At 41.9% G+C, this 13981-nt stretch overlaps 1 protein-coding gene across 3 annotated transcripts in view; it reads left to right on the forward strand.

Moving 5' to 3' along the window:
* The first annotated feature begins 1568 nt into the window (after positions 1 to 1568).
* ZNG1A (Zn regulated GTPase metalloprotein activator 1A) overlaps positions 1569 to 13981 on the forward strand; it is a 56108-nt gene continuing 43695 nt past the window's right edge. The window contains exons 1-5 of one of the 3 annotated variants that reach the window (XM_075931674.1): positions 1569 to 1798; positions 1891 to 2056; positions 4734 to 4820; positions 6611 to 6707; positions 10880 to 10971. In XM_075931674.1, the coding sequence (XP_075787789.1) occupies positions 1924 to 2056; positions 4734 to 4820; positions 6611 to 6707; positions 10880 to 10971 (409 nt within the window). In that variant the 5' untranslated portion in view covers positions 1569 to 1798; positions 1891 to 1923. The remainder of the gene's footprint in view (positions 1799 to 1890; positions 2057 to 4733; positions 4821 to 6610; positions 6708 to 10879; positions 10972 to 13981) is intronic. The other 2 variants (XM_075931672.1, XM_075931675.1) reach the window with 2 other exon arrangements.

Here is a 13981-nt window from a genome sequence, read left to right on the forward strand (position 1 = left end):
AGAGCGATGGACAAAATCAAGGAAGGGATATCAGTGTACGGGATGAGAATTAACAACTTGAGATTCACGGATGATATAGTTATCAAGGAAGATGAAAGAAGCTAGCAAGAATGGTGCAGGTGCTGAATGAGGAAGGAAAGCGGTATGAACTGATTATGAATATCGATAAAATGAAGACAATGATATTTGGAGATAAGGAAATAAGAAGGAAGATCAGTGTAGATAGGATCCAACTAGAGAACGTAGAGAAATGCACGTATTTGGGGACGACGTATGATCTAGATTGTAAGAAGGAACTAGCGAAAGTAAGAGCAAGTTTGAAGGTAATGGATAAGATCTGGAAAAGTAAAGCAATTAGCTTAGGACTGAAGCTGAGCATCTTGAAAACATGCATCTGACGAAGTGGATCTTTGACCACGAAAGCTTATGCTCCTACACTTCAGTTAGTCTATAAGGTGCCACAGGACTCCTCGCCGCTTTTGAAAACGTGTGTATTTAGCAGCATGTTGTATGGATGTGAGACATGGGTGATGACGAAAGATTCGAAGAGAAGGATATTGGTGTTCGAGAGGAGTTGTTATAGAAAGACCCTGAGAATAGGATGGATGCAGAAGATCACCAACAAGGAATTATATAGGAAGATACAACCGAAAGAGAACCTACTGCAGAAGGTTATACAACGGAAGTTACAGCTATTCGGGCACATCTGCAGAATGAACAATGAGCGAAAAGTTAAGACCCTGGTAACTGGCATAATGGATGATCCGAATAGGAGAGGCTTACTCCACCAGGAATGGGTAGATGATATAGTAGGTTGGTGCGGAGCTAGGCTACAGAAACTAAACCACTCCACATTGGACAGGGAAAGATGGAAGGAAATAGTGAGGGAAGCATGGGACACCAACGGGCATTGAGCCCATCATGGTGGTTGTTGATAATGAGAAGATTCATCTCCCACATTCCAAGGGCATATAGCATCTGTTGACGCCCCTCATTGGTACTCAAGCGATTGTGCCTTGAAGTGGTCGCTATTCCCTTGCACCAACATATCACCCCTCAGAATATAAGCAAAAAATGCAAGTGTCCGACCTCCCCCCACACCCTTTTTTTTTTTTTTTTTTTTAACTAGCCAGGCCCAGGCATTTGCTGCACCCTGAGTAACATGGGCAGACCGCCTCTGGGCGGAGCGGGCGCTTTATGCAGGACTAGAGCTGAAAACAGAGAGGCGAGAACTGTGCACGTGATTTTCAGCAGCTTCCTTGCCACTAACCTCCCCCCCTTCCTAGTAGCTACCCTGGCTCCTGGCACAGGCGCCTTTCCCGGGCTGCACTGGCCCGTGCAACAGGCTTCGCACCAGCAGCGCCCTCCCCCGCGGGCTGCTCGGAACCCGGGGAGCGCAGCGCGCGGCTGCTCCTCGGAGCTCACGAAAGAGAACGGCCTGCGACAGGCTGCGCGCGCCTCTCAGGAACCCGCGGCGTGAGAGATGCGCATGTGCCGCAGAAAGGCCACGGGCTTGCGCAGGCACATCTGGAATCCTGAAGGCGGGGGGGGGGAGGAAGAGGGGAGTAGCCGTGCGCAAGCGCATTTGCCGTTCCGGGTGGCGTGTGAGACACACAGTCTCTTCTTTAACCCTTCCTACGCCGACTCGGCGGCGGTTAGTTCTCCGGGCGGCGCGTCCTGACGTCTCGGCTTCGGCCTGTCACGTGGGCGTGACGCGTGCGCGAGAGGGGCGGAGCCTGCAGGTGCGTGGAGGGTGAGACTTCGGAGACGGGGCAGCAGCGGGTGGAGTGGAGCGCAGGTGCGTATGGGGGGGGGGCTGAGGGGAGATGGGCGGGGCAGGGTTGTGATCCGCCCCTCCCCCCCCCCGCTGCCCGCTGTTTCTCTCCCCAGGCGGCTGCGGGGGCTGGCGCTGGCCCGGCTCCCATGGAGGAGGAGGAGGAGGAGGAGGAGTGCCCCGAGCTGGTTCCCATAGACGGTCAGGAGGTTGAGCGGGCAGAAGAGGCTGAACGTGGCCACAGCCCCAAGATACCAGTCACCATCATCACGGGCTACTTAGGTACCAGTCGGGATGTAAAACCCCGGGTCAACCGCTTCACTGATTAAACGGGAACCCGCTCCTGCCCCGCCCCCGGGTGCAGGCAGCCCAGCACTGGGGAAGGCAGGGGGGCAGCTGCTCCCCCCCCCCATCCCGCTGTGTGTGATGCTGCTGCTTCCAGCCCCTGCACAGGGAGGGGCCGCTCTGCTTGCACAATCCCGCTGGCTCCTCTGTGGTGATGGAATAGCCCTTTGCCCACGGCTGGCTGCTCCTGGATACCGGTTAACCAGTACCTGGTAAGCAGCACCCTGGTGGGTGACCAGGTAACGGGTGAACCATTCACATCCCTAGTGACCAGATCTCCCAGCAGGACTAACTGTGACGTAGTGGGGGTACCTGGCTGGTTTCTATGCTGCTGGCTCTGGGGTAACCCCCACTGGCTGCCGTGGGTACCACGACCCAGCAAAACAGGATGAGTCACTATGCAAACCAGACACCCCGCATGGAGAGGAACAAAGGAAGGGGGAATGCTGCCCTGGCTGGGGGACAGGGCTGGAAGAGAGTTAGTTAGTTGCTGGCTGTCTGGGAGCATGGAGGAGACAGCCTAGGGAAAGGGGCTGGAGTTTAGGGGCCCAGTCTCCCCCATCTCAAGGGGGCCTGAGGCATCCTAGCCCAGCTCTGTGACCAGATTACATCTGTGCTGTGCTGTATCCTGGAGGGGCAATAAACTTCCTCTATTCCACCGGCTGGTGCAGTCTGTTTGTGCCATTTCGGGGTGCAGGAAACGGGGGACCCCCAACGCGCCGTCACACTAACCATTGAACTTAGTCTCGTGGGGAGGTTTACAAAGCACACCTGGCCCTATAATGTGCTTTTTACTGGTGCTCTGTCAGCGTTCCCTACAAAACTGACCTTTGCCTTGTTTTATGCATTGGACGTTAGGTGGATGTCCCAGATGGAATTTGTTTCTGTTCTTCTCTTGAATAGAGCATATTTCATATTCATGTTTTCTTTGCAATGGATAAATCTGGAATGCAGAGTATTACTGCCAAAGAGATCATGCAGACATCTTCCTAGTACTTTCTATTTCATGATAAAAAGAATGTGTGACTATGTATTCAACATCAGTTCTGAAAACTGTTGTTGTCATGTTTTCAATTCACAAAACATAGAATACAAACTTGGTGTCATAGCTCCAGTGTCTATAGAAGATACTTCTGTCACAACATATTTGCAGAATTATTTTGGAGAGTTAAATTAGCTGTTACAGAAGAGCTCATGAGTCTTCATCTGCACAGTTAGGGCTTGTCTGCACATGTCACTGCACAGAAATTCCAGAGTGTGAATCCAAAGCCTGAGAACACTTTGGGACTTTCAGTGTGCTGTAGGAGTGTCCCCATATGTGATATTATTTTGCTGCAAGCATATGAACAAACCTAAATTGGCTTTCCATCCGTAGTAGCCAGTCCGTTTTATTCCTTCAAAAGATGAGTGCTAAGATTACAGGGATAAGCACTCAAAATGTGAGGTGAGTGTTTAAATGGATGTCTTGCATGACATGGTATAACTGACTACACTTTTTTGACACCATTTGGAAAAGATGCACTGCAAAATTTGTATGAATGCAGTATTGCCAACCTCAAGCATTAAAAAAACGAGTTAGGTCCCCACGAACTGAGACTGGCTTAAAAATTACAGAGGGGAAATTTTATAGAAAAAGTGAGCCAATACAGATTTTTTTTTGTTTGTTTCCTAGATCTAAGGGATGGGTATTTGCTGTTTCACTGAAACTGACAAGAACCTTTCACCTAGCTGAGGAAGATGCAGAGTGCCTGGCTGCTCTGCCTCCCCACCAGATACCTCAAATATAACCATTATATTTAAGGTCTCTTCCAGAACACATTGAGCTGGAGTGGTTGCAACTCACTTTGTCTTTATAAGCCCAATTTGGTCTCAGTCTCAGATTCACAGAAATCCATACAGGACTAAAAACCTAAATTAGGTCTAGGACTGAGGTAAAATTTTTCTGCAAAATTGAAGTAACAATGAATATCACAATTCCAAAAATCTGTGGATGATTTTTACCACATTTATAAACCCATTCTCCCCACCTAAAAAAAAAAGAATCCAACCTCATTGAATGTGCCTAGTTGGGTTCTCATGCCTGGGGGCAAAAATTTACTTGATTAATATGAAATGATTATCATTTTCTTTAAAAACACTGCTGTAAGACATCTTCACTAGCAGTATTGATATTAAATGACAAATCACTGCTGGGAATCTAAATTTTCATTTGAAGTACATTGCAAATATAGATAGAAATGTATCCTCATTGTGAAGAAGGCTTATCAAATGGGTAAAGAGAGATTTTTTTTATCAGAAGATTTGCAATGCTTGGGAAGAGACCAGTAGGAGTTAGGAGGGAACTCAGTAAAGGCTACTAATAAGTGCTGCAATAGTCCCCTGGGTTCTCTTCCAAGTATTACAAATAACTTTTTAAAATGAGGATCATAACTTGAAATACAAATATAAACATGAAATATAATGCTTCTGAAGGATCAGATTAGAAAATGAGTACAGGTATTTAATTGGTCTTAATTTCTAAAAAGTACATTTCAGGAGCATGCTGGTAACACTGAATTTGAAAATTCTCCTTATACATTATTTTTGATGTATTTAATTTTGTGCTATTTTCTAGGTGCTGGGAAGACTACTCTTCTTAACTATATTTTGACAGAACAACATACCAAAAGAATAGCAGTTATTCTAAATGAATTTGGAGAAGGTATGTAATGCTACAGAAATATGTGGAAGCAAAAATGAGAATACATAAGCATTTTCCTGTTTTGTTTAAAATATGTTACAAAAGTAAAATCTTAAAAACAGACAAATGGTTTATGGATTGATACATTAATTGATTGATTCCCAAACTAAGGCCATACTGGCTTATACTGTTTCTTGGCGGTGTAAAATTGAGGCCCTGTTTTCCATAAACTTGTACACGTTGAATGAACGCTACAATAAAAATTCACAAGTTTGCTTATGAATTTGGGATATGTCAAATCCCTTTTATTCAAATGAATGCTAGTAGGCATTGCTGTTCAACTAAAACAAATAACTTGCACAAGACCAAACTAAAGAGAAAATATGGATTTTAATCAAGCTTCCCTTGCAAGAAATATGTCAAATGATTGTAACAGCTTGCAACTGTTGAAGCTGGACAATGACATTCCTTCATTTTTTTACAGCAACTTAGTGATCGTTCTTTAAAATTTTAGTTGTTTGCTTTGCTCCACTTTTATATGGATGTTGATGATGAAGAAATGTAGCATTGAGAACCTGTGGAATCCCTCACCCCACCATAATGATGTTGGTAACTTACCAACTTTATTATTATAAAAATTCTTGCTATGGACAAATGAATTTTGAATTGATGTTGCTGGACCAAAGAGCCTCGGAGATGGGAGCAACACAGGCTGGGGAGTCCTAGCTGGGTCAGGTGGCATCTGGGGAGCTCTCCCCACCCTGGTCGGAAAACCCCCAGCGTTAGCAGAGCAAAGTGGTTGGGGAGCTCTATCCCCAGCTAGGGAACCCCTGTCATTAGTGATGCAGGCAGTGGCTGGAAGCTCTTGCCCTTACCAGGGAATTGCTAGTGTCAGCTGGGACAGGTGACTAGTGAGTCCCAGCTCCATCCGGGGAATCCCCAGTTGCAGTGGAGCTGTCAACGGCCGGGCATCCCAGCCAGGAACCCCCTAGTGGCAGCAATGTCAGGGTGACTTGGCACCCTTTTCCAGGGAAACCCCTGGCTAAAGTGGGACTGGCGGAGGCGGGTGGCTAGAATCCCCAGTAGCAACAGGGCAGCCCTAGCAGCAGGGCAGGAAGGCCAGGCAGCCCCAGCTGGGAACCCAGGGAATAGTCTGTGTCAGTGGGACCAGCAGCAGCCAGGGTTTGCGCTGCGAACCCCAGGAGACCAGAGCAGTGCAACCAGAAGGGGAGCACTGACCTCCCCTGGTCCAGCAAACTCTCTGGTCCAGGACAGCTCAGGTCCTGAGGATGCTGGACCAGGGAGGTCCAACCTGTTGAGTAAGCATTGATTGGGGAGTCAAGAACCATGTAGTTCTAAATCGAGTACTGCCAATGACATGCTGTACATCCTCACAAAGTCACATAACCTCTCAATTAATAGCTGTACTGTTCTGAAAATGTGCAAATTTCTGTGACTCATATATACGTTCAGTGTGTCAGCATCGTAAATGACTATCGCATCACATTGGCTGCCTCTCTTCCATTTTGTCTGCATATTCAAATGTGAATACTACTATTTCTTGAAAGTTTATTTTTTATTCTTCATAGGTTGATCTGATTCTTAAACCTTAAATTTGCCTTATATAAAACCGAATGCTTAAACTAAGTATAATTTCTAAAGAATTTGTCAGGAAGGTTTATGAGAACATGGAACACAAATAAAGCTCAGAAATCTACCCTGATTGCATTTTTTCCTCATCTTATTTTTCAGATATTGTTGCAGGTTTGTAGGTTTTAAATGTGCTACTTATGTCCTTCCTATATTTCTAGGCAGTGCCTTGGAGAAATCCTTGGCTATAAGTCAAGGTGGTGAACTCTATGAAGAATGGCTGGAGCTTAGAAATGGTTGCCTGTGCTGTTCAGTAAAGTAAGGAATATTTTGTTGAGGTGGTTTATATAAACATTAGGAGTAAGCTTGAAGCTTGCTCTCTTTTTTAAACTTCATTTTTTTTACAGTCCATCATGTATACCTGGATATTTGATAGGCATTAAGTATATTACCTACAGCATTTAAAATTAAAAGAAATAAAGCTAAATGATGATGAACTTCTTGCTGTTCTGTTTTTAAAAATGACAGAATCCTTGAATTACTTTGTGTTCTCAATTATGTTATTTTATTACTTTATTTTCATTGTTTCACATACACACACATAAAATGTTGACTGACGGATTGAGGAAGAATAGTTGAATATCTATAAACAGCTACCAAAAGGCAAGCTCACTCTCAAAGGAATGCGTGTTCTGCTGACAGTATTACAGAAACTGAGCACAGTGGCTGATTTAGAGGGCTATCTACTATATATTTGAGAGATTTTGTGTGTTTGTCTATCCGTATGTCGGTCTGTCTCTGTTAAAGAGCTCCTCCTAAGAGCTAGGACCTCCAAATTTGGTATGCAGCTTCCTCTTATCATTACGTAAATCAAGATAAGGGTTTGATTGTGCCGGGACAATGGATGTGCCTGGAGTGCAGGTGTTTTCCTAAACACAGAAAGGAAGGGGGCTGCCAGCAAGGGACAGTTATACTGTGTAATGACCACGGGAGGGCAGCAAGAAACCAGAGATAGGACTAGGATAGCTATAACCCCATTTGTCCAGCAGGGGACACAGGTGGAGGTAAGCCAGTGTAGCCCTCTGCTGTGGCCAGCCCCATGGACCTGCTGTCCAGCCAGCACAGTCCCTGCCAGCTCATGCTTTCCCCAGCCTTCCCTCATCCTCCAACCCTGAGGCCTGCACCTTCCCACACCTATCTCCCCACCCTCCTGCCTTGAGCCCTTCCTCACATACCAGCCCTGTCTCCAGCATTCCCAAGCTCCTGCCCTGCGTCCTGTAGTAATCAATAAAACAGAATGACTAATCAATACAAAATGCCCTCCATAAGATTTTCAGATACTATATTTTGGAAAATAGTTTATTTTAAGGGCTTCACTTATTAGATAAAACTATGACTAGTTGAATAGTCTCATATTAATCTAGTATTAAGAGAGCCATACCAAAGAGTTTCTCCTGTACCGGATGAAAATGCAATGTTGATTCATACCATTCTGCAATCATCCATGGGAACAGTTACTAAAAGTTTTATTGCCTTTAATATTTTCCTGCCCTGCATGCCTTCATATACTGCCTATGTGGTAGAGCCACTCTTGAACACACATGTTCCATAATAACTTGCAGACAGCAATCATGCTTAATCTCAAGAAGTGGTGGAGGAACTTCAAAATTGAGGGAAGATTTCATTGTCAATGAAATAAACAGTATGCTGATTAAATTTGCCGGTAGTAGAACATTGAGAAAAGCTGCAAACACCAGTGAGATAAGAGAAGTAATACTTAAAGACATAGAACAATTAGAATTTGAAAATGGACATAATATAGCATACACAGTGATGAAATTCAGTGTTGGTGGATGGAAGGAATACAAGCTTTGTGGAATGTGGTTAGGGAATCCAAATACAGATGCTTGGTCGGAGGCAGAAATCTTGAAATCAGTAATCCTGAAAAAGATAGGAATGATTGTGGGCAGCAAATTATATCTGAGTTTGCAGTTGGAGGATTTTTGGTTTACGTTGCGTAAACATTGTAATTTTTGTTATATGTATGGATGCCTCACATCGAGGAGCAGGAATAGTGACCACATTAGGGATGCAAGCGACTACTCTCTTCCCCGCCTTGCTGCCCATGTCAGAGAGAGGCAGCAAGGTGGGGGATCAGGAGCCAGTGCTTAAAAGCCAGCTCCTCTCCCAGCACTGTCTCCTCGGGGGGCAGGGGAGGTAGAGGCACAGCGGGAAATGGCGCAAGTGGGAACTGAGGCATCTCCGCTCATGCCGGTTCTGCAATTCTGCTTTTGAAATGTACAAGAGCCTCACACATTTCAATGGCTGTGGTGCTGCAGGGAGCATGGGGCCAGCAGGGGAGTCTCCACTGGCCCTACCTTCCCTGTGGGGCTTCTGCTTTTGAAATGTACAAGAGCATCACTGGGGCTCTTGTACATTTCAAGGGCTCAGGCGCTGCAGGGAGCAGAGGGCCAGTCCCCTCTTGCCCTTCTCTCCCTGCTATGCTTCTGCTTTTGAATTTTAGCAAGAGCCCAAAGTTGAAGGCACCCTTATTGACTCATTGAATAGTCTATGGAAGTCTCATCGACTATTTGATTAGTTAATCTAAATTTAACATCCCTGGACCACATTTGCAATATTCCCATTTTTTTTGTTCTTTGTACACTATCTAGAACAGCGAGGCCCTACCTCATGACTGGGGCTTCTTGCCACTATCACAATAGTAATAATAGTCTATTCAGTTTTGGGTATCTGCTTTCCAGAAACACAAAGACCGTGGTGGAAAGAGTTAAGAGAATCAAAATGATCAGGAGCCTGACGGGACTAATTTGAAGAGATTTTTAAGAGATAAGAATATATTAATATACCCTGCCAAAGATGACTGTGATGGAGACATAACTCTACAAATATTTGAAGAGAATGAAAGTAAAGGATGAAAAATTTAGCAGTATTTGGGGTGCAGGGTGTAGGGTATAATTAAATATAGGAGTGAAATTATGGGCAGAAATATAAACACCGATTAGTAAGAACTTTCTGACAGACTGTTTAGGCTATAGAGTTGTGTCTCAGTGAAAATAGTATCAGCTTTTAACACTTAGAACATTTTAAACTTGCTTGGGCAAAGCACTAGAAGAAGTACTGTAAATTAGTGACCTCTTACATTGATAGCCAGAGTAGATGATCCACTTGGTCTTTTCCTTTTTTAATATTTGTCAGACTATGAATGCTGATGCATGTAATTAACTTGGTTTCTTTTCATAACGCTAATTTGTGATGCACAGTAACACTCATGTTGAATCACTAATAATACCACACCAGCTCAGAGTGGCAGTAGCCCCTTCCTGAGCAAGAGATGCAAAACCTGGCAGAAGTATCTCCATGGTCTGATCAGCACTTCCCACAACACACCATTCCAGATCTATAAGTTGTAGCGTGCTTATCACAATATGCAGTATACCCCCCATCCAGTGTACTAAATGCCCCCAAAACAACTATATGTGTGAAATAGACAATCACTATGCTCTCAAATGAACTCTCACAGATAAATGATAAAGACAAAAGCACCACATTATCTGTGGTGTTTTCATCCTCAAGGAAACCTGCACAACACCTTCAAAAGATGAGATTGGGAGCTTAAATTCATAACTTTGCTAGACACTAAAAATCATGAAGTGAATAGAGACACTGGATTTATGGCTTATTTATAATAATGTATAACCCACTATCAACCTCCCACCTGCAGCTGCTTCCCCTCCTCTTTCTTACTCTATGTGTATGTCTACACTTCAGGGCAAAAGTCAAATTAAGGTGCACAACTTGAGCTATGACAATTGTGTAGCTTAAGTCGAAATAGCTTAATTCGGCTTTTGGTGCTGTCTACACCGTAGGAAGAACACTCTTCCTTCAACTTCCCTTACTCCTTGTGAAATGAGCGTTACCATGAGTTGGAGTAAAAAGTCCTCCAGCTCAGCGGTATTTCAAAATAATGGCTTGTAGTATAGACACGTTCTTTATTATTTCAGAATAACATTAGTTATTCTGAAATGATGCTGCTGTGTAGACGTGCCCTATGAGTGGAGGGATGATAATGGGCCACTTCTCCTTGAATAGTCCCTTTCAATATCTATTACCTACTTATGCTAAACAATCTGTTCAACATTCTGTTTAGTAGGTGTGGGGTTGAAATTCTGAATAGATTTTCCTAAACCTAAAGAAGAGTCCCGTGTAGTTCCAAAGTTTGTATCACCAACAGAAGTTGATCCAATAAAATATATTATTACCAGATTGTTAAAATAGTACAGACAAATAGTGATTTGTCTAAGGTTGCACATGAGTTGACAGTTCTGCGTATAAACTTGAAGTTCTAACTACCAGTCCCTTGCTTTAAGGATTAAACCTTACTACCTTCCATATGAATAACAAATGTAAAACATATTCATAGCTATTACAGACCTTCTAAAGGATACTCAAGGTTTTTTTATTTTTTACAGGGACAATGGCTTGAAGGCTATTGAGAATCTTATGCAGAAGAAGGGAAAGTTTGACTACATACTACTAGAAACCACTGGATTGGCAGATCCAGGTAGATAATATATATCTCTATTTGTTTTTATGATAGCCATGGTGAATATCTTTTTGTGTGTGTGTGTATGTATGAGGAGAGTAGACTTAATTTATTTGTTTGCATAATGTGCATTTTTATTTGGAATGTGTGGTAATGTGATGTTTGCTCACATATTTGACTGCAATAAAAATTATGAAGTTGGATCAGTTAAAAAGTTTGTTGCATAAGCCAGAATAGAATCCAATCCCGCAGTATTGACGCTGAAGGCTAACTGGAGTAAAATGTGATAAAATATTTTTTCAGTGTGCCTCAGATTACACAGGCAGCAAATATCGGACATAGTAATGAAATGTGTGATATAAAAACTGATAGCTCTGAGTAAGGAGATGCTGGGTTGTTTTGGAGGTGTTTTTGGTAGCACTTTTCAGACCAATACGCTTTAATTTGTATATGTACATATATTATGGCAATTGTCAATGATGGGCATGTATTTTGTTAAGGCACAGAGAAGAGTGTCAAACAGGCAAATGTATTATCTAAATATTTACATCATATTAATATACAGAAACTTATAGTTTGTAGCTGATAGTACAGAATTAAATATTGCTAAATTTCTAGACAATTTTTCATGTAGCATGAACAGTTAGTTATTTTTTTTCAGTTCAGTAATAAAAGATGTTATTGATTCAATGGGTTCTGTTTGTTTTACTATATAAAAATGACATGTATATGCTCATTTTAAAATTAAGAAAAGCTATCTAAAACAGTCTTCCCTGACCTCTGTTAATTAAAAGCCTGTTGTTAGCCAAGAAAGTGAAGGAAATTCTTTTTCCCGTTTAGGAGACTGACACTCTTCAGTTCAGAGCTAAATAATTGTCATGGTAAAGTAATTTTCTTTAAAAGAACGGACATTGATTTAACCCCTGTTACACACACATCCTATTTCAGTCAAATTGGAAAACTATTAAGGTTTTAGGGAAAAAATCAATAGATATCAGGAAACCATTAGATCTTGTGGCCCTTGCTATATCTTGCATGAGTAATCACTGTAAACAGCTGACAGGTATTTCATCGTTGACACAAAGTGATGCTTGGGGGACTACATCTTGTCAGTTCAGTTGGATGGCTTTAGACATTGGAATGAGTTCAGTTAGCATTGTTTTCCCCTATATGTTTCATTCTTTTAGACAGCCCTGTCACTAACTAGAACTGTGATGCTTTGAAAAATAAAATAATTTCATTGCTGTCAGCTTCTCCTCTCCTTCATGTTGTGGCACTGTTACATGTTAAATCAGTTCATGTCGAAACACATTATGATGTCTTATTTATAAATAGATAGCATTTATCCTGAAGACACTAGACCCCTTTTTGTACTGGAGCTTTTCAGTAATAAACCTGAATATTATTATACCCCTCTACTTTTTCCTCAAAGAGCAGATATCTTTTGCAAAGACATCAATTTGTTACATTTTATTGGTTGATATTATTCTACATGTTTTCAGAGCTGCTTTTCATTATTAATAGATAGAACATATTATTTCAGATGCACATGTAATACCTACCCTCCCAGGGTTTTTTTTATTTCGAGGAAATGAAAATACATTGCATTTTAATAACACCTTTTTCCTCCAAGGATCCTGTAGTGTTTTACAGTGTAAGAGGTCAATTCTCCATTGATATGTGCTGTCATTTACTTTTACAAAATGAATATGAAATGCTACCAAATCAGAATTCTCCAATCACACCATTGTACATTTTGCAGAGATATAAACAACTATATAAGGTGCATGGCAGTAGATAATCAGGGTCTTATAGTTGTATTACTCTGCCTATCTCTGAAGAGTACCCACTTCTGGGGTGGAACTGGCAACAGCTGATTTGTTCTAGTGAGATGATATGTACTCACTTGAGTGAAAGAAAATCTGAAAAATGCCATATCCAACATAAACTACTGTGGGAACATAAAGAGAGAGAATGTAGCTTCCTGAGTCACAATTGGGCCAGGGCACTATTTTGTACATCTTTACTTGTACAAAAAATACCTTAGACATTTAATACAGAGGTTGTTCATTTCAATGTTTAACAATCAATAATTAAACAAAATGTGTCATTATTAGATATTGTAATAAAAGACTTCAGAAAACCTAGTGTTTGGTATCAACTCAACAAAATATTACAAGTTAAAAAGAAAGCATTACTATTTAATATGGATTTTATAATTTATCATTATAAAATCATCTCGGAAGCCAGTTCATTCTCTTTCAAAGGAGTTTGGCAAATGACATTTCAGAAAGATACTTGACTCCAGTACCAGGCTCAGAAATAATACTAAATTTAATTATTTTTAAAAATTACTAATGGTGTTAAAAAATTCTTACTCTGTTAGCTTACATACTTCTGGTTGAGGAAGAAATGAAGGCAGTTTTTCTGAAGTGCTGTCAGCCTCTGGAATTTTTTATTGGTCAGGCCTTCTCTGTACATGAAAAATGCACCAGTGTAATGAAATCAGTTTAAAAATGGATTAGTGAAACTAGTGTAAACCTCTGATGTAGATGTGCTAAGTAGGATAGACAACAAACGGTCTGGTAGCACTTTACAGACTAACAAAACATGTAGATGGTATCATGAGCTTTCGTGGGCACAGTCCACTTCTTCAGATGATCGGAGTTTGAGTTTAGGATGTGCAGACCCAAAATAAATAGAAGAGAAGTGGCGAGGGTGGGAGGGGGGAGGAAAAAAAGGAAGGAGGTGGGAGACAGGGAGCTAGAGGCAATCAGTAAGTATCTGAAGATTGGGTGGTTAAAACGAAGCAGATAGGAATTGTCTGTATCAGTTAAGCTTCAATTACCAATTTAAGAGGAGTTGATACAAATTAGTATAATACTGGTTTAAATGCATCTAAACTGATTTTATTCAACTGCTGCACTTTTCTAGTATGGAAACCCGGTGCGCTGTACTGGTTATTTTCATTTCTGATCCATGGTGCTTTCTCACCTAAAGAACTGGGAAGGGTATTGGGGAAGAAAGA

The sequence above is a fragment of the Pelodiscus sinensis genome, chromosome 6 (genome assembly GCF_049634645.1).
Source record: "Pelodiscus sinensis isolate JC-2024 chromosome 6, ASM4963464v1, whole genome shotgun sequence".
In the NCBI taxonomy this organism is placed as follows: Eukaryota; Metazoa; Chordata; order Testudines; family Trionychidae; genus Pelodiscus; species Pelodiscus sinensis.